This window comes from Diuraphis noxia, unplaced genomic scaffold (genome assembly GCF_037042655.1).
Source record: "Diuraphis noxia isolate RWA-SAM2 unplaced genomic scaffold, SU_Dnox_SAM2 contig0004, whole genome shotgun sequence".
Lineage (NCBI taxonomy): Eukaryota > Metazoa > Arthropoda > Insecta > Hemiptera > Aphididae > Diuraphis > Diuraphis noxia.
This window is the reverse complement of record NW_028301714.1, coordinates 21,231,220-21,249,792: the sequence shown is the minus strand read 5'-3', so window position 1 is coordinate 21,249,792 and position 18,573 is coordinate 21,231,220. Positions and strand designations below refer to the sequence as shown.

At 27.9% G+C, this 18,573-nt stretch overlaps 1 protein-coding gene across 1 annotated transcript; it reads left to right on the top strand.

The window, feature by feature from the left end:
- Nucleotides 1-23: 23 nt before the first annotated feature.
- Zn72D (Zinc-finger protein 72D) lies at nt 24-18,573 on the top strand. Its single transcript, XM_015514807.2, has 19 exons — nt 24-308; nt 1,349-1,485; nt 2,386-2,480; nt 4,495-4,642; nt 5,276-5,502; nt 5,589-5,777; nt 7,118-7,220; nt 8,449-8,619; nt 8,755-8,965; nt 9,394-9,586; nt 9,659-9,851; nt 9,922-10,033; nt 10,091-10,283; nt 10,357-10,510; nt 12,713-12,819; nt 13,765-13,860; nt 13,925-14,164; nt 16,000-16,135; nt 16,203-18,573. The coding sequence occupies exons 1-19, from the start codon at nt 259-261 to the stop codon at nt 16,340-16,342; spliced, it is 2,895 nt and encodes a 964-aa protein (XP_015370293.1). The 5' UTR covers nt 24-258; the 3' UTR covers nt 16,343-18,573.

The following is an 18,573-nucleotide window of genomic DNA, read 5'->3' as shown; positions in this document are numbered from 1 at the left end:
GACGCCATTTTATGTCGGTTGCCGACGAACAATTGTGACGTTAGATTTGCTGTTCTCATTTCGCCGTCGACTGCTTGATCTATCATTCAATCTCAAAAAGTTTTCCAGCGTGTCCAACACTCAGAGTTCAGACACGGTCGTCGGTGATGCGCTGCTTTTGCTGCTGCTGAACCGCTGCTGTTTGTCGCTGCAGCTGCCGTCACCGCTTATTCCGGTTATTGACCGGCGATTTTTCGTCAGCCAAATCGATTCACCCTAATGGCCGCCAACAATTATTTCGGTTTCACACATGGTGGCACTCAATATGCGTAAGTTTGTATACAACAGTTCCCGGGGCACTCATTGATTAACTCCGCCGTTTTCATAATTGCCGTCGTAATGTATTGCGCGTTAGGTTATAATAGTAATAATAACAATCATCGTAACCGTGCACGAGGTTATCATGAAATTTTGATGAGGTTTCGTTGAGCTTCTACTTGACGCGCTAGCTCGTGGGTGTAAAATATTGTGTGTGGCGTAGAGTACAAACAATTTTAACGATCGACTGGCCATCGATTTCGAAGGTTACGTTCGTTATACGCCGAGTTGATGGAGAACAATTTGAGAATTTTGCACTGATATCGGATGGTTTGAGTTTGACTACACGCGTATAATGAATATTTTAATCTGTGTTCTTAAACAAAACTTTGTTATCCTTGTTTCAATTTTTGTAGTCTATATCATTTCCTCTCGTGTTAGACATATTTTGTGATCATCCCTATATCTATCTGTTATTAGTTGGCTTAAGGTTTTTTTTTTGTGATTATCGACTTTCTTGGTAAGCTCTTTCATTGAACATTTTTGTGTTATTGACTTATATTTTTATATATTTATATATATTCCACTTATACCTAAATTATATTTTTCAGTAAACTATTTTATCAATTGTATTTTTTTGTTTATTTTAAAGTTAACTCTATTACAGTTATCTGTAAATTACTCTCTTGCTTGCACTTTGCAGACTTAATGTCTCATTTCCTTGTAACATTAAGTGCCCTGTTAGTGGCCACTAATCATTTGTAGATGCTGACAATTAAGGTCATTGCCATCAATATGTATATTATGCCTATGGTTGGGTGCACAGTGAAGTTAAATTTTTCTCAGTCTTGTGGCTTACTTTTTAATTTTACTATGAACAGATAGCCATATGGTTTAATTATTCATGTTTTTTTGGGAAGTTTGGGATCGTATAATCAATCCATAGGATCTTACTCTAATGACCTATCGATAAGTAGTATTGAAACATGTATATTGTTTTATTTAAGTAAATAATGTTTAAGCTAATCTTTCAATGTTAATATTATTTCAGTACCGCAACTGGTTATCAGCCTCCTCCACAAGCTGGTTATGCTGTACCGCCAGCTACCTATACAACTCCACGGGCTGCCGCAACTGCATATGATGTAGCTTCCTATCAAACAGCTGCAGCAACACAATCTGCTTATGGTATTAATTTTTATAGATATACTATATGAAAAATTAATTTTAAACCCCGAGTTTTTTTTTTGATTTTCTATATAGAACAGATTGTTAACTAGTTTTAAATTATAGTTCATATTAGCAAGTTTATTTTGATATTTTTTTAATGTATGATAGTTTTACCTGCAAGATAAAAACTTGTGGTCATTATTAAGGTTAATTAGTCATTGATATATTTAGGATTTTCAAGTAGGAAATCGGAGTTTATTGATATATATTGTTTTAATTTTGAGTTTCAAAGAATTACAATTCAATATATTACCAATACATACTGATCTGTATTGGGCTTAGACTTCGATATGAGTCAGTACATAACTCTTATCAGTCTGTATGTATCAAATTCTTCTTGAAAATCTTGAGTATCTTTAGTTGTGTAGATTACTTAGTAATAGTTAACAATATTAATATATTCCTACTGGTGTTTTAAGTTGATAAAAAAAAAAAATAATGTCACTTATATGAAGATGTTCACCATGTCTTGTCATCAGTTTACATTGAATGAAAAATTGGAATAATCGAGAGTTACGAAAATGGTGAGATAAACAACGGAATCTTAAAAAGTTTTGGTACTTCTTTAGCATTGATTTCAACCATATTAAAGAATTATTGCGTATAACGAGGATAATAATTATAATGAGGAAAACTGGTTGGCCCTTAAAACTCATTTTAACTGATTTATACTGTAGTATAATTCTTATTGCCACACCCCAATTACACCACTGACTCAACTGTTACATGATTATTTAAAAATTATAAATTTGAACTAGTAAAATCCCTAATAGCCCTTTAGAACACTGTTTATTATGTTTTGAATAAATCTATTTGCCATACTAATAGTAATTAATACCTATCTATTTATATTTTTAGCAAAAGCAGCATACAATAGTGCAGCATATGATACTAGACAAAATGCTTATGCACAACAAGCCTACCCCACTCAACCACAATATGCTCCATACCAAGTAAGTAAAAATATCATTTTAAAATTATACATGTTATTATTGTGTTATGCACAATGACAGTATTTATAAAATGTATAATTCATTGTATTATTAAATTATATTCTGTGTAATATGTATTCAAGATGCTTATTTCATCATATTTTTTTGTTCTGTGTTGTTAATGAATCCCATCACATATGCATTTTTAATTATTTAATAATATATTATATAATTATTACTTCAACTTATACCTTTCATCATACAATTGAGCCAAAGTAGTTGTTTCATTACTACTCTGTGTATTTCTAGTTTCTACCAGGTCATCTATAAAGTATAATTTATTTTAACCATAATGTTAGCTTGTAACAAGTTTCTTGTCAAAAATGATATTAAAATGATCATGTTCTTCAGTGTTAGTATAGGTAGACTTCTATTTAATATATTCTGAAATTTAATATTATCAGTATGTCTTAAAAATCATTGTTGTTCGTATAACATATGTTGCATTGCCAAACTTGGCTATTGCAGGTAGTAGAATATTATTTATTTTTTATTTTTGTTAAACAGATTATTGGTTGCAATTAATAGTAAATAAAGTTCTGTGAAATAGAATTTTCTTTTAATTTAGAATAACCTTTAAAATATTTCTGGATTGTAGGCGTGTTTTAAGACTATTAACTATTAAGAAACCAATTCAAGTCCATTACAGTGGTTCCCTATTAATACTAGCCCATGGTGTCTTATCCAATACCTAAATTAGACCGGGAACACCTTTAATCATTATTTATGATTGTGGAAGTTCTCTGCTTTCTATACACGTGTATGTTTCAATTTTTTTTAAACAAAAATATTGTATGTGAGTCCTTGGTTATGAGTTGGTGTTATAACGAGTGATTGCAGCTAAGTCATCCAGTCAGCTCAAGCATGCAAACCACTCATTGAAAACAAGTAACCATTAATTGATTGAGTGTCAATGTTTGAAAGATAAACTTGTGGTTGGTGCATGTGCTAATGCTTGTAATTGACCGTAATAATAATTAAACAAATACAATTTCATATTTAGTTTACATTTTAATACCATTTGGTATAAACTATGTTTAATATTTATTAAAAAGTGATGAAATACAAATATTTGAATATTATGATAAATAATATTGGCTTAATCTTTTCTGAAAGAAGAAACTTTTTTAAACTTAACTATTACACTTGTTTAGAATAGTACAAATAGTTTTTTATACAGTTATATGAAATACATTTCTTAGTTTATGGAACAATTAATTTTAATGATGAAAAACTATGAAAGTATGATAATCAATGATTATTATATTTTGGCTTAATCTTTTCTGAAATGTGATTTGATCTAATTGAAATTTATATACTACTGTTATTAAGGCGACATAAAGAGTTCAAAATGTTATATTACAATTACCATGGTTTTGTGTAGTTCTGGCTTAATCTATTCTAAATAAGTCTGTAAAACATCATGCATGGAGGTCTGCTGTTATAGGCTATAGTTATCGGCACTCGTCAGTGACCATATGGCATATCATGTGACACACCTGCGCGAAACCAGATGCTTTGTCTTCTTACATTTTTACAGACTTATTTGGAGTAGAGTTTAGTAACTGGTAGAATTTTTATTATGTAATTATCAATAAGCTGTTGGTAGTTTTTCAATTAGCATTAATTTTGATTTTTTTTATGTTGAATAATTACGGAATGAACATTATTATTATTAATAAAATGGCTTAATCTTTTCTGAAAAATGTATTGAAATTAAACGATATTCTAATAGCTAATTTTTGTACTATGGTAATATCAATTACGTATTGGCAGTTTTTCAATAATCATTAATTTTAATTTTCTGATTAATAAATCAAGAATACATTTTAGTATGATTTGCAAAATGGCTAAATCTTCTCTGATTTAATTATCTAGTTGATAGAATACTAAAAAATAAATAAGGATATCACACTTATTTAAAAGTTCTTTAAAAATTAAAAGATTATTTTTTGTATTATGTTAAACATTTTAGGCAGTTACTACATATACAACAGGAGTCGTTCCAAAGAAACAATGTCAAGCTAATGCTGCTGCATATGCTACTAGTTCCGCCATGCAACAAAAAGTCACATATCCAATCCAGTCTGCAGCTGTTACTCCTAACCAGACTACAAATAAAGGTTAGGTTTTAATTATTTTATATTAATAAGTTATTTTTTTGAATTCGACTGTATTCATTTTAAAAACTAAGCCAAAATTTATTCCTAGGTAGAAATTCATTAAGTAATATTTGGAAATAACATTAAATTTATGCAACTGAGTGTTCAATATTATTGTTAGACTTCTAAGAAATATCCCATTAAAAGGTATATGTTAATTTCAGTTTTTGTGATCCTAACCATGCTTATATATTTATAGTTTATATGTTTTTAATATATTTATAATACATAGGTATTTCTGTTATTGTTACTCTTGTTTTTATTCTATTGAAGTGGGGCTTTATACTTAAATGCCATTAAATTCAAATTGTGAAATAAATATTAAAAACTCAAATAGTTAAAAAAAAATGAAAAGTTAAAGTAATGTTCTTTCCCATCAGGTATTTGATCAAAACAATTTAGAATCCTGTTTTAGGCATTTACGCTTTGTTGTATCTAACTATCTGTTTATTTTTATTTTTTATTTCTATCTATTACTTCAGTTGTTCTTATTGTTCTTTTTGAAACAGATTGAATAAAACATTATAAAGAAAAAAAACCTGTTTTAAGTTGTGTACTAGTTAACCTAATTTATTCATAAATATATTTTTACAGCACCAGCCGTTCCAGGATATGAAGCTGTCTATTCTAATACAAATTTTCCTACTCAAAATCAAAATCAAATACGACCTAATAATGCACAAAAAAGACAGAATTGGTTTAAAAAAAGTACTACTGGATTTTCTGGAGGTGCTAAAGGTGGCAATAGGCTAGGTTTTGCAAGTCGATCTCAGGAAATTCATTATTGTGAAGTCTGTCGTATTAGCTGTGCTGGAACTCAAGTAATTATTTATATTAATTTATGTATAAATATCACATTGTTTAGTATAATTATAACTAAATAATTTATATGTTTTTTTGTCTTTAGACTTATAAAGAACATCTTGATGGGCAAAAACACAAGAAACGTGAAGCTAATTCAAAGTTGTCAACTGTAAATGTTAACAAACCTTCAAATAATCCAGCCACAAAGGTGTTTCATTGTGATCTCTGCGATATTTCTTGTACTGGTGCTGATTCATATGCAGCTCATTTAAGGGGTTCAAAACATCAGAAAGTAAGTTTTCTGCATGAAATAGTATTAATAGCTAATTATTTTATCAAGATATTTTCTGTGTGTACAATGATGATATAATACTAACCCAGCTCTCTGAAGCGTAATGTCGATTGAAGTTATCTGAGTTAAAGTTTTTACACATATAATAATGATAATAATACTATACCCAACTCTCTGAAAATACCTTAATGTTGAGTTTAATTTCTGATTATCATTAAATCTAGTTATCTAGATGCTATTGTAGTTAGATAAAATATTCTTTTGATTTTTTTATTGTTAATTATCTTACTATTTATTTTTGTAGGATTTACAACTAATATTGTTTCTGGCTTAAGGCTAAATGAAAAAAAATATATGTACATTACTCCAGCCTCCAAGAGAGCGTTACTCTTTGGCTCATCCAAATGAACAAGCTTCACTATTTCTTATCCATTTTTCTCTCACTCTACTATCTATTCTCTGTCCACAATACCTCCACTTGCAACGTGGTGACGGTAGCAGTAACCGTGATGGCGGCCAGCAAAATGTGAGGTTTGGTAGTGGGAATACGCTAGAATGGATAAGATCTAGGCGGAACCCAGTAGTGGTCTCTCGGTGGCTGGGGTTTAGGTGTTTAAATTATAATCTTAATGATGATATGATTTTTCTATACCCAGCTCTCTGAAAAAAAAATGTAGAGAGATTATTATCTGAAGAATATATTTAGTTTATGCCGTTTAAGATACCATATTCAATGTTCACCACTTGCAACTCTAATTTTGTAACTTGCAAGACATATTTCATTCTAACTATATGATGATAATAATTATTCTATACCCAGCTCTCTGAAAAAGTCAGTGTTGAGTTATATTTCTGATAGTTATCATTTAAACAGTTCAGCTGCACTGATTTATTTCATGGAGAATCATTTTGTTTTTTTTTTTGCTTCTTTTAAATTTGTAGCCATCCTTCATTATATTAATATTATTTTAGTATAGTATTATCTATTTATGAGAAATTATATTTTAGTATAGCTATTATATTTAGTTAGTTGTTATTTGCTATTAAAAATAACAAATTTATGCTTGTTGAGTATTCTCTTTATTTTAAAATATTTTTATGATGACATCAATTTGCTATAACCCAGCTCTCTGAAAATAATTTGTGGAGAAAATTGTCTGAAAGGTACATATTTTAAAATATTGAAGTTTTATTAAAAATCATTCTTTTGGTTTATTGTATTATATCTATAAAACATACAATGATGATAATAACATTCGATAGAATTGATTTTATTTAGTACATACATTTTCTATTTATTGAAGATATATAAACTATTTTTAATATATAATTTATTATAGGTTCATAATTTGCATACAAAACTTGGGAAACCAATTCCACCACCTAATACTGAAACTGTAATTGTTTCTAAATCTGCCACACCTAAAGTGAATTTTGTTGCAGGTATTTATATATTTACTTTTGTTAGTAACATTAGTAATTTAGTTGGTACTGATAATTTTATATATTGTTATAAGGGTTCGGATTTGAAGGTAGCATAATAAAAAAAACATTTACAATGTAATTAAGGGCATTTAATTTATATAAAAAAGCAATTCAAAAATGTTCTACCAAAATAATTTCTGTAACTAGTTGGTATTGAAAAAAAAATTTCAATTTAGAATTGTGATTTTGTTTAACTTTCAGCATAATTAAAAAAAAAATAAAAAAAAAAATTAAAGCGTGGACAAATTACTTAAAGACAATTATGGTTAAAAATTTGATGAACAGTCTTGAATCTACACATTGTGAACATATTTTAACCTTTAACATGTTGATTGCGCATTGGTTGAACCGAGCGTCTTCCCCTGTGCGGAACATTTTATTAATAATATTATTTATTTCATTGGCTTATGTGAAGATTATGTTTAGTGTGGATCCACGTGGATATAAAGTAAAATATAACAATAGCTTAGTAATATAATAGTAAATATAATGATAAATATTACAATGTATATGGTTATCTTACTTTTATTACGAAAATTGACTATAAATAACTAAAAAATACCCGGAATCTCAAACCACTGCGAATTAAACAACTTCGACTTATCATCTGTGCGGAGGCACAATCACAAATAGCTTGTTGTAGGCTGGTTTCATTGGGAGAGCTCAGAAAGTAGTATAATATAGGATGTCGACGATGCATCGACATCCGCCGCATAGTACTTATACGATATTTTGACGATGCGTCAATGTCAGTACTCAACGTGTTAAATAGCTAATTACGAGTACTTTTATGGCCATTTCAAATACTTGTAGAAGGTAACGGATAGATCATTATAGAAACCTAACATTGATAATGCTCTGTCTTTACAAGCTCTTATCAATTTGTATGATAATATGTAATTAGATTATTAAATCAACTGAAATTAAACATAAAAAAGGCATTTATAAGTACAAAAGGAAAAAAGCAATAAGGCATTTGTAAGTGAAAAAGTCAGAAAAAAAAATACATTCATCGTCTTAGAAATTAAATAGGACATATTTTTGTATAAAAATTATTTTTCTATTATGATAATTAAAAGAAATGCTTTTGCCTTCAAATATGAACCCTAATTATTATACTTGAACATTAAATACAAACATTTATTGCAATGTTAAATTAAATTGAATACAAATAAATAATGTTTAGCTGGGAAATTGGGAACAGTTGTTCCAAAACTGGAAGCTAATGTTTCTCCTGTTGTTACTGTTAAAACTGAAGCTAAAAGTCTACCTCCTGTAATAACTCCTATTATAACTGGAGAAACTGATGTCTTATTGGTTGGAATGGAATATATAGAAGAGATAAAAGATGAGACTGGTAAGTTTTAACTATTTATTAATAATAACCTTAGACGCATATATTCTATTTGGTACTTTTTTGGCATCAGAGTCTAAAATAATAGTAGTTTCATTGATGGTTAGGTATACATGTGTTGACATTTATTTTTTTTAGGTAAAATGGTGAGTTTCAACTGTAAATTATGTGAATGCAAGTTTAATGATCCCAATGCTAAAGAAATGCATATGAAGGGTCGAAGACATAGACTTTCTTATAAGAAAAAAGTAGATCCTAGTTTAATTGTAGAACTAAAGCCAAGTTGGTTTGAAGCTCGTAGAATGCAAAAAGACAAACAACATGATGGTTCTAGAGGAAGAGATGATAGGTAATTTTACATCTAAATTATTTTTGTTATATACAATTGGTATAAATACATGATGATCTAAGTAGATGACGAGTCTGAATTTAAGTTTTAATCCATAAGAAACATGTTTTTTGTTTTTTATAGATGAAATTTAATTTATTTGAAGTCATTAATATTTCTGATTAGTTAAATACAGTGAAGTACTTTCCAGTATACTTAAAATTTTAGATAAATTATAATTATGAAGTGTTTATATATTATGATGATTATTTAGATGACGAGTCTGAATTGAAATTCTGGACCCAAAGAAACATGTTTTTTGTTTCTTATGGACGTTATTTTTTTTATTTGAAGTCATTATTTTTCTGATTTAATAATATTCTATTTCACAAATGTTATTTTAAAGAAATAATTGTGATTACTTGTTTTCAAAATTCTATTAATTTTAGGTCTAATTTTTGGGCTGATCGTTTTATGGATATGGAAGATAGATATTCATGGGAAGATCGAAGACGTTATCAGGAAGAAGTTGAGTATTATGATTGGTATAGGTCTGTTGGACCAAGAAATATGAGTATTGGACCACCACCACTTTTTGGTCCACCAGCAATGATTGGTGCTCGGCCACCCCCTCCTCATATGGTATGTCACTAAATATAAAGTTATACATTTTAATATCATAGGCCATCAAAGTTAATTTTGTTATGTTAACAGATGAAGTTTGGGATTGGAATGAGACCTCAAATGCATAACTCTATGCGTCGTTATGATACTGTTGATGATAAACATATTATGGCTAAGCATTCAAGCCTTTTCCCCAAGCAAAATTCATTAAAAACTTTACAAAAAGCCATTTCAGACACTGAAAAAGCACTGAAACTTGCTGCTGAAGATTTGGTGAAAACTGGTGAGTATTTTTGAAAAAATATTTGATAAGATTATGGTATTAAATTAATAATTTTCATTATATATTCCAGAAGTAGCTGTTCCAGCTGTCCCTGAATCTGAGACTGCGGAGAGTATGGAAGTAAAAAAAGAACAAACAAAAAAGGCATCAACGGCAAAAGAAGATGGCCGTGATGGTTCAATGTAATTAGCTTTTAAAATTTTTAACTATAATTTTTTGAATGTCAACTCTTTGTTTAGGTTTACTTTTGCTACTGAAAAAGATGACACTAAAATAATAAAGACGATGACTGGTTCTATGCGTGTTGGAGCACTTTCCAAAGGGTTATTATTAATTAACGAAAATGTGGTAGACTTGGTAATCATATGTTCTGTACCTCCAACCGTTACATTGTTAGACTCAGTTGCAACAATTTTACCAGAAAAGTTGAAGGTATTATATTTTTACAAATAATTTGTTCTAATACAATTTTTATATGATTTTATTTATTTTTTTATCTTCACAGATAGTAGCTAAGGATGATACATATACTGTCAATAAACATGAAGCAGCAGCAAAATTAACAGTTGAAATACTTTCAGATGAAGAAATATATGTTGTTAATGTCACCCTTACTTCACCTTCTATAAGAGAAGCTATTTTGAGTGCAGCTGAAGGAGGTAAGTGAATTATACTTATTTATTCATAGGCATTACTTTCCTCCTAAATTTAATAGCTTAAAAATACTAGGGTCAGGTATGTAGGGAGTTTTAAATAAACCGTAAATACATTGGTATCCGAAAAATTTATCATGAGTATGTACTTAAATTAAATAATTTTTTGAAAAGGGTTTTTGACCATATGGTTATGATTATTGTGTTAACTTTTTTATTGACTAAGTTAAGAGGTCTAAATACTAAAATCAAATTAGATTATAGTAAGTTAAATTTTAAGAATGGTTTGGGTTTCACAATTAATTACTTCCAGAGATATAGATATTTAACTATTAAAAATAAGAAATATCTGTGTGACTACTAGAGTTAAATTTGAATGGTGTCTTGTTATGTGTGTTGTGTAAAGATTTTTTCCTCACATATTATTTTTTAGTTTTGTGTTATCAAATAAATCTTGTTAACATTTTTTATAATATCCTATACACAGTTATGATAAAACATCACTTAATAATTGTACTTAAATTATTAGGATATATTTTGTTAGTTTGTTTTTTGTGATGTTCTATGTGCCCATATACTCAATTTGAATTCTAATTATTTTACATTACATTATACAATAACAACATTTTGAACCTTTTCAATGTATAATCTCACTTTTGTTGTCTCTAGTAAACAAATTTTCATAATAGTAAACAAATTCTTAAAGACTATCATAAGTTTTTATAAATTGTTATGCCAATGTAACAGTTTTTACAAGCAATACCAAGTTGTTTTTAAAAAATGTTTGCTTAAAACATTTAAGTATTGTGATCTTTAAGATTTTCTATCTTTTTGTTATTTAGAAATCGCTCTTCGACATTGTGATATTTTTTGTTTAAAGTGTAGTACTGATTGATATTTATTTATGTTAACTATACTAACTTATTTTTATAAATTTGTTATTTGTTGTCAGTGAATATGAACAATTATTTATAATTTTGTATATACAACTAAATCTATGATTGTGTTACTAGTAATACTTATGCCTGTATTGTTCGTATTGTTTGTATTGTCTGTGCTGTAGCTTATGTCTAGGAAAGGGACAGAGAGAGATGTGCTAGATGGCTTCTAACATAATATGTTGGTGTTTTGTTGTTGGTTGTTCCAGAACGTATTTTGAGCTTATTATATTGTTATTGGGTATAGTAATAAAAACTAGATTTTACCTATCCTTTTTAATTGTTTAGATAAATAACCTGATCGTCAGCCATCTATGATTAGACATTGTGTATGGTTTATTTGCATAGGTTAAATAGTTAACCGGTTTGGGGGGGGGGGGAGATGAAGCTCTGATTTATATTGGACACTTTACACTTTATTATGTTATGTAAGTAAAACATGGTTTTTTTGGGGGTCTCCAAAAGTCCCCAATCAGGCCCCCCTTTATTCTTAACGTTTCAAATTTAAACATTCCAAAATTGACTGGATAATCCATATAAATGTGAATTCAGTCCTTATAAACCATACATTTATTTTTCAGTTGTCCTATTGACATCCCTCCTAATCATTTATATGATTAAAAATTTAAATATATAAGACTAGTGGTTCTCAACTTTTTTATATCCGCAAATCTCCTATACAGTTTGAAAATATTCATGTACCACTTGACTAAATAAAATAAGGTAGATAACCTATTTTTTTTTGCATATCAAAAATGGAAATGTTTTTTTACTCTTATGCAATTTTTTATAACTAAATTTTACTGAACTTCAAAATTATGATGAGAGCATTTAATGCTCAAATATATCATTAAATATTTCAATATTTTTATATTATTACTAATATCAAATAAACCAAATTAAATTTAATGTAAATAATATTAATAATGATCCATTTCATTTTTTTTTAAATGGAAATTTTCTTCCTGTCCTTTCTGAGTACCGATGGTTGGAAAATGCTGTATTCAACCACCTAAATACTATTTGGTACCTTTGGTATTATTTATTATGTGTAATTTATTGTTAATGGTGATTCAAATTATTAAAGACATGTAAAGTGATAATTGTTATAAATAGATGAATAATAGTTTACATACTTTAAGTAAACTGTTTTTGAAAGCAATTCAATAAGATAAATAAGTATTTAATATATGTGTAATGGTCAAACACTCTTTGGGAAATAACATACTGAGCACATTTTTTTTTGTTTTGTTTGGGGTTTTTATTGTAGAAAGCCAACAGACGGAACCAGTGGCCATTGTGCCTGGCGAACACGTTTTGGACAAGACAAAATGTTTGGAAGCATTGGCTGCCATCAGGCATGCCAAATGGTTTCAGGTTTGCCTATTTATTTATTACTTTCCAGCTTAGCGAAATTTGTCATATTTGCCATAAGTAAATATGATTTTTTTTTTAAATTTAATAAATTAAATTAAATTAAAGATTTTTTCATTGTAGATCATAGTATTTATGTTGTATGTATTTATATTATACATAAACTTATTGATTGTTTATACTTGAAAAGTACACAAATGTATAATCGTGTGCTTTGCGGGGCACCCAATTTATAACTGATAGTCAACAGGGTGGTGTCCCTACAATACACGAATGTACAAATGAGATGGATGTGTGCGTATGTATGTATATGCATGTGTGGGTATGTGAGAAAACACAAAATAAAATCGAAAAGGGATATATATGTACCAATTTTGTGAGAATTTAGTTGAACATACTGCTTAATTGAATTCCTATATTAATCCTTATGTTTTTACAACTATTCTTACTAAGTACAACTGTTTTTTCTTTAATATTTGATATCCAAAGCTTTATGATCAAAAATGTATTTTATATAGTGATGAGGTTAGAAATCAAGCACACATCCTAGGTAATTCGGTATAAACTGTTTTTTTTTTTGAATTTGGAATAATATTATTAATAACCGAATGTGTAAGGCTGGAAAGTACAAAAAATATGCATTTGCTGCTGATTACATGCGTGTTAGAAATTCCCGTTTCGATTATATTACTCAATGAGAAAAAACAACTTGATATTGTACATTTTGATACAATAATTTACTGGGATGAGCCAACATACAATCAATCAAGTTATAACTTAATATATTATTATATTAAATTATATAACCCTTGTTCTTTAATTTTTATTTAATAAACATTGTTTCCATTATTTAAATTAATGCATATTATATCTGTTGATGTGTAAAAATGGCTCATTTCAAATTGGATTTATTTAAGCTTAACTAATTGTGTTATTACAATATTTTAGGCTAGATTGGCTGTAATTGCTAATGGACCTTTGATCATTCGTATTTTAAAAGACTTCATCATGCGAGAACCTAAATGGCATCCTTTTACCTCATGGGTAATAAAGATTTGAAATTGTCATGATAGGTATTATCTTAATATTTCATAATAAATGTTTTCAGATGTTAGAACTGTTTGTTGAACGTGTATTAACTAGTGCCTTTCCCCCTAATTCACTCAATGCTGCTGCTGGTTTGAGCCCCGCTGAATCATTGAGACGTTTCTTAGAATCTATTGCAAGTGGTGCCTTATTGCCAGGGGCCACTGGTATTCATTTGGTTGACCCATGTGAAAAAGATCCTGTTGATGCCTTGGCACCACTAACAGTACAACAACGAGAGGACATAACTCTGTCTGCTCAGGTAATATAATGTTCCAATACAAATTAATTATATGTGGCCATTTAAATAGATTTAAAATGTTATATTTATAATTAAAATAATTTTAAAGTATAAACATACTATTTATAATGATCACAATATAATAGCCCATTGTTTTTGCTTATAAAACCCCAGGGTATTAGTTTCTTAAATCATTTCAAAGACATGCAATATTTTTCAGCATTGTTAACTATTCACAGTGTATAATGCAATTAGTTTGTCATAAACAGTTATTAAATTAAACACTTATCTTAGTATAAATAAAACGCCTTAGACTCTTATATATTATTTTTGTATTAGTTTTTTGGCTTTTGATAAAGAAAATTACTGACCATGGAGAGAATTTTATCTAATAAGTAGTTATTTTATAAGATAAATTTTTGACTTGTCACTATCAATTAAATTAAATAATAAAAATAAAATGGTTTGTGTGATATGATAGAATAATAAGTAATAAAAATGATGATTAATTTAACCTAGCTCACACTGATTGACACAGTCATGCTGATGCTAAATCATGATTATCTGACTTGATAGTTTTAAAATATTAACCTAAATGATTATTATATTATTAATATTATACCTGATGATTTATTTAACCTAGCTCACTCTGATTGACACAGTCATACTGATGCTAAATCATATTAATCTGACTTCATATTTATTTATTGTAATTAAACCTAACTTAGAATTAATACTTAGTAGACTTTCTACATAATATGATACATTTTTTTTAATTCGGCCTACTGTTTTTATAATAATGGTGATGTTAATTATAAGTAATTTCTAATGAATTCTACTTAAAGTTCAAATTATAATTTCCTTTTTTTTTCTGACCATGTTGCCATGATGAATGTCTTATTATTAAACCTAGCTCACTCTGATAATTTTGGTTTGATGTTTCATGACAGGTCTGAGCTTATTGAGGTGATATAGATAGGATGTATTAGATATCGTCGCTTTTTACCTTCAGTATTTATGGTTTTAAGCTTTAAACTGTTTGTTTAGATATGAGTGCTCACAGGTAGGCCTCTAGAGCAGCGCTCACTATGCAGTCCTCGGCCCACATGCTGCCTTTTAACAAATGTGGTCCACACTAAAATGAAATTGTACATTCTAAAATTTAAAATCCCAATTCCGAGAAAATCATTTGTCATTTATGAAATTTTTCTAAACCCTTTCCTAACAGAATAATATTTTGTTTCATTTTATTGCTCTTATTATTATTGTTCTTATTACTTTTTTTTTTTACTATTCTTCACTTAAATTCATTAAACTGCAGTTGTACATTTTTATATTGATAATTATTATCATTAAAAATGTAAAATAAAGTACTATAAAATAAAGTTTTTTTTTTCAATCAAGCCAACTAATCTTTATTATGTATACTTCCAGCTATTTTACGTATTGTACAAATAAAAATAAGTATGATCAAAAAAAAATATTAATGTAAGCAGCCCGCAAGTTTAAAAAAAAAATTATATTTTGCGCTTTCTAAAATCCTAGTGAAGACTGCTGCTCTAGAGGAACATACTGATTGCGTGGGTGATGCGATGTCAGTATCACTATGCTGGTTGTCTGAGGTTATATTTTTGTATTTGTTGAATTTCATTTATTGTCAATTTTCCACATATTATATATATTTACTTTTAATTTAATTCATCATTTTGAAATGGACAAACACAAACTTATAATTGTATATCTCTTATCATTTTACATTTGAGTGTTTACCTGGGAAATAGTGCTCATGCTTTCACTGCACAATTTAGATCAAATAAGTAACCGCCAGCGATTTTATAATAAAATTTAATTTTTAGAATGCGTTGCGATTGCTAACCTTTAGACAAGTGAATAAAGTACTTGGAATGGAAATGCTTCCTATAAAACAGCAACGTTTTACTCGCAAGCGACGCCGTGAAGGTTCAACTAGTGAAGGGAATGAAACAGAAGATGGTATAGTTTTGTTATATTTATAAAAAAGTATTATTTAATACTAATTACTAATTTTTACTTTTTCAAGTTGGTGAAAATAAGAAGAAAGATAAAAAAGAAGATGACAATATAAGTCATAATCAGGCAAATGATCCTATTGATCCTACGGATAAAATTTCAAATGGTGTAGTGGTTAAAATGGAAACAGAGAAGATCGATATTAAGTAGTATGTAAAAAAGTGAACTAGTCTTGTAAATTAATTAACTATTCTTTACGTTTAAGGAATTCAATTTTATGTAAAAACCCAAATTATATTAGGGTTTTACCTTTGAACTTGTATTATTTTTCCAATGATTGACTATTTAACTGTTTTTTTTTTTTTTTTTGATTGTGTGTATACCACTTTCATCTAATGTTTCATACAAGTGCATGGATTAATTTAAATAATATGTACTTTCACTATTGTTTTAATATTATTTTCTTCAACTTTTATTACTTTATTTTATTTTAATTCATAAAATATTATGTTGATAACTATAAAATACTGTATAAATTAAATATTTTTCAATCATTTAAACAAATAGTTACAATTATATTAATACACAAAGGATTTAATATTATTTGTTGGTATATAAAAGAATAACAATTTTTCTATTAGAATCCCTGTTTTCTTTAATCATATAGAATTGTCAGATATATTTAATAGTTAAGTGCAATAATTTTTTTTTTTAATTTTTATGGTAAAGTTTATTATTGGTATTTTTTAATTTGTCTTTACAAGTTTATAGATAGTTCAGAAATCTTCAGATAGTATTATGTATTAAATCTAATATTATCAAGCATGTATATTAGCTTTGGTTGATTGAAAGTTAAATTGTTTTTTGAAATAAATAACAAATATTTGTCAATGTGCAAATTTATATGATTACATAATTAACAAAATATTTGTAAATTTACAGTGGAGTAAACATTTTAAAACTATTAAAAATTTTAAAAATACTTAAACGATATTGTGTAATACCAATAAATTCAGAATATTTTTAATGGTATCAATGACAGTTTAAGTATCTTAAGTGTACTATACCCTGTCTAAAAAGATAAGACATTAAGCGGTGCCTATATTTAGTTTAAAGGTTCGCCGCATCCCCATCAAATAACATTTTGCAAGCGATTAAATGACTTAGAGTTTTAAAAATGTATATATGATAATGATTATTTAATGCAATACGAATTAATATTAAATAAGGAAATTTATTGTTCATCATTATGTGTCTACCTGTTCACGCCTGAATTGTATGCAAAACATCCTATACAGAGTGATTCTTTTATCAAACAACACTCATATGGTATTTGTGTGGAAATACCACCTAACATACACCTATGACACACAAATATCACCCAAAACCACCCAACTTTGGGAGGCTCTATATCTTGTAAATGGATCAACGAAAAATGAAAATTTATGTGTGAAAATTCATTGAAAAAATAGCCTTTTTAGTTTATGAAATTTTAAGTATAGGTTGTCATTTGAAAATCAAAATTGATAATGGTTTACCTGATAAATATAAGGGTGAAAATATTTAAAAAATATATAGTTCTAGAATAAGATGGATCTAATTTTTTTAAAAAATCCATTAGTTTTTGAAATAATGAGTGTTGTTTGATTAATTATATCATAACTTGACTTTTTTCTTGGTTTTGGAACTTGGGTGTGTATACTGTATACCTAACTAGTAGAAATTTAAGTCAAGTTTGATAATTGTGGTAAAATGGAAACTGAGTATGTCTGCCACAGCTGTCGTATAATTTTATTGCATAAAACTGGTTGTCTTTTTATTTGGTTTTGAGTAGTATATGTATATATATATTCAGTTATTATGGTATAATTTTATCCTTATCAGGTTGTTAAAATAATGAATTATACATCATTAATCTGTTAAGATCTTACAATGTATTTAATAATTGTAATAGAAGGACTGATAGTGTATTTTTAAGCACAATACTCGTATTATGTGTTAAATTTGTTTTTAATTAAAACATAACATTAACCTATATCATTAAGTGAAATGTAATAGTTATTGACTTATAGTTAAAAACATCTGGTTAGGTGCTCATTTATCTAAGCAATATTATAAAATCTAATCAATATGTATATTTTAATTTTGCTTTAAATATATAATGTATTCAATTTAATTTAAATGTATTGTAAGTTTATCGTTTCATTGTTTATACAGATGTTAACAACTTCAAATTTAACTATTTTATAACATATGAGTCATGCTTTCGTTTTATTTTAAATTGTAATGCATCAAAGAATTACACAAATGTCCTATGTCATAAGCATAACATAAATCGGTCACATTGTTTTTTCTAATGCAGTATTAGGTCAGATGCTAACTTGCCTGACCTGTAGTTTCGCCTATAATAATTTTACAATATATGCATTGAAATAAAATAA

Coding starts and splice junctions, on each gene's coding strand:
- Zn72D (XM_015514807.2), top strand. CDS start 259: ATGGCCGCCAACAATTATTTCGGTTTCACACATGGTGGCACTCAATAT. Junction 7,221..8,448: donor TAAAGTGAATTTTGTTGCAG/GTATTTATATAT, acceptor AATAATGTTTAG/CTGGGAAATTGGGAACAGTT. Junction 14,165..15,999: donor ACATAACTCTGTCTGCTCAG/GTAATATAATGT, acceptor TTTAATTTTTAG/AATGCGTTGCGATTGCTAAC.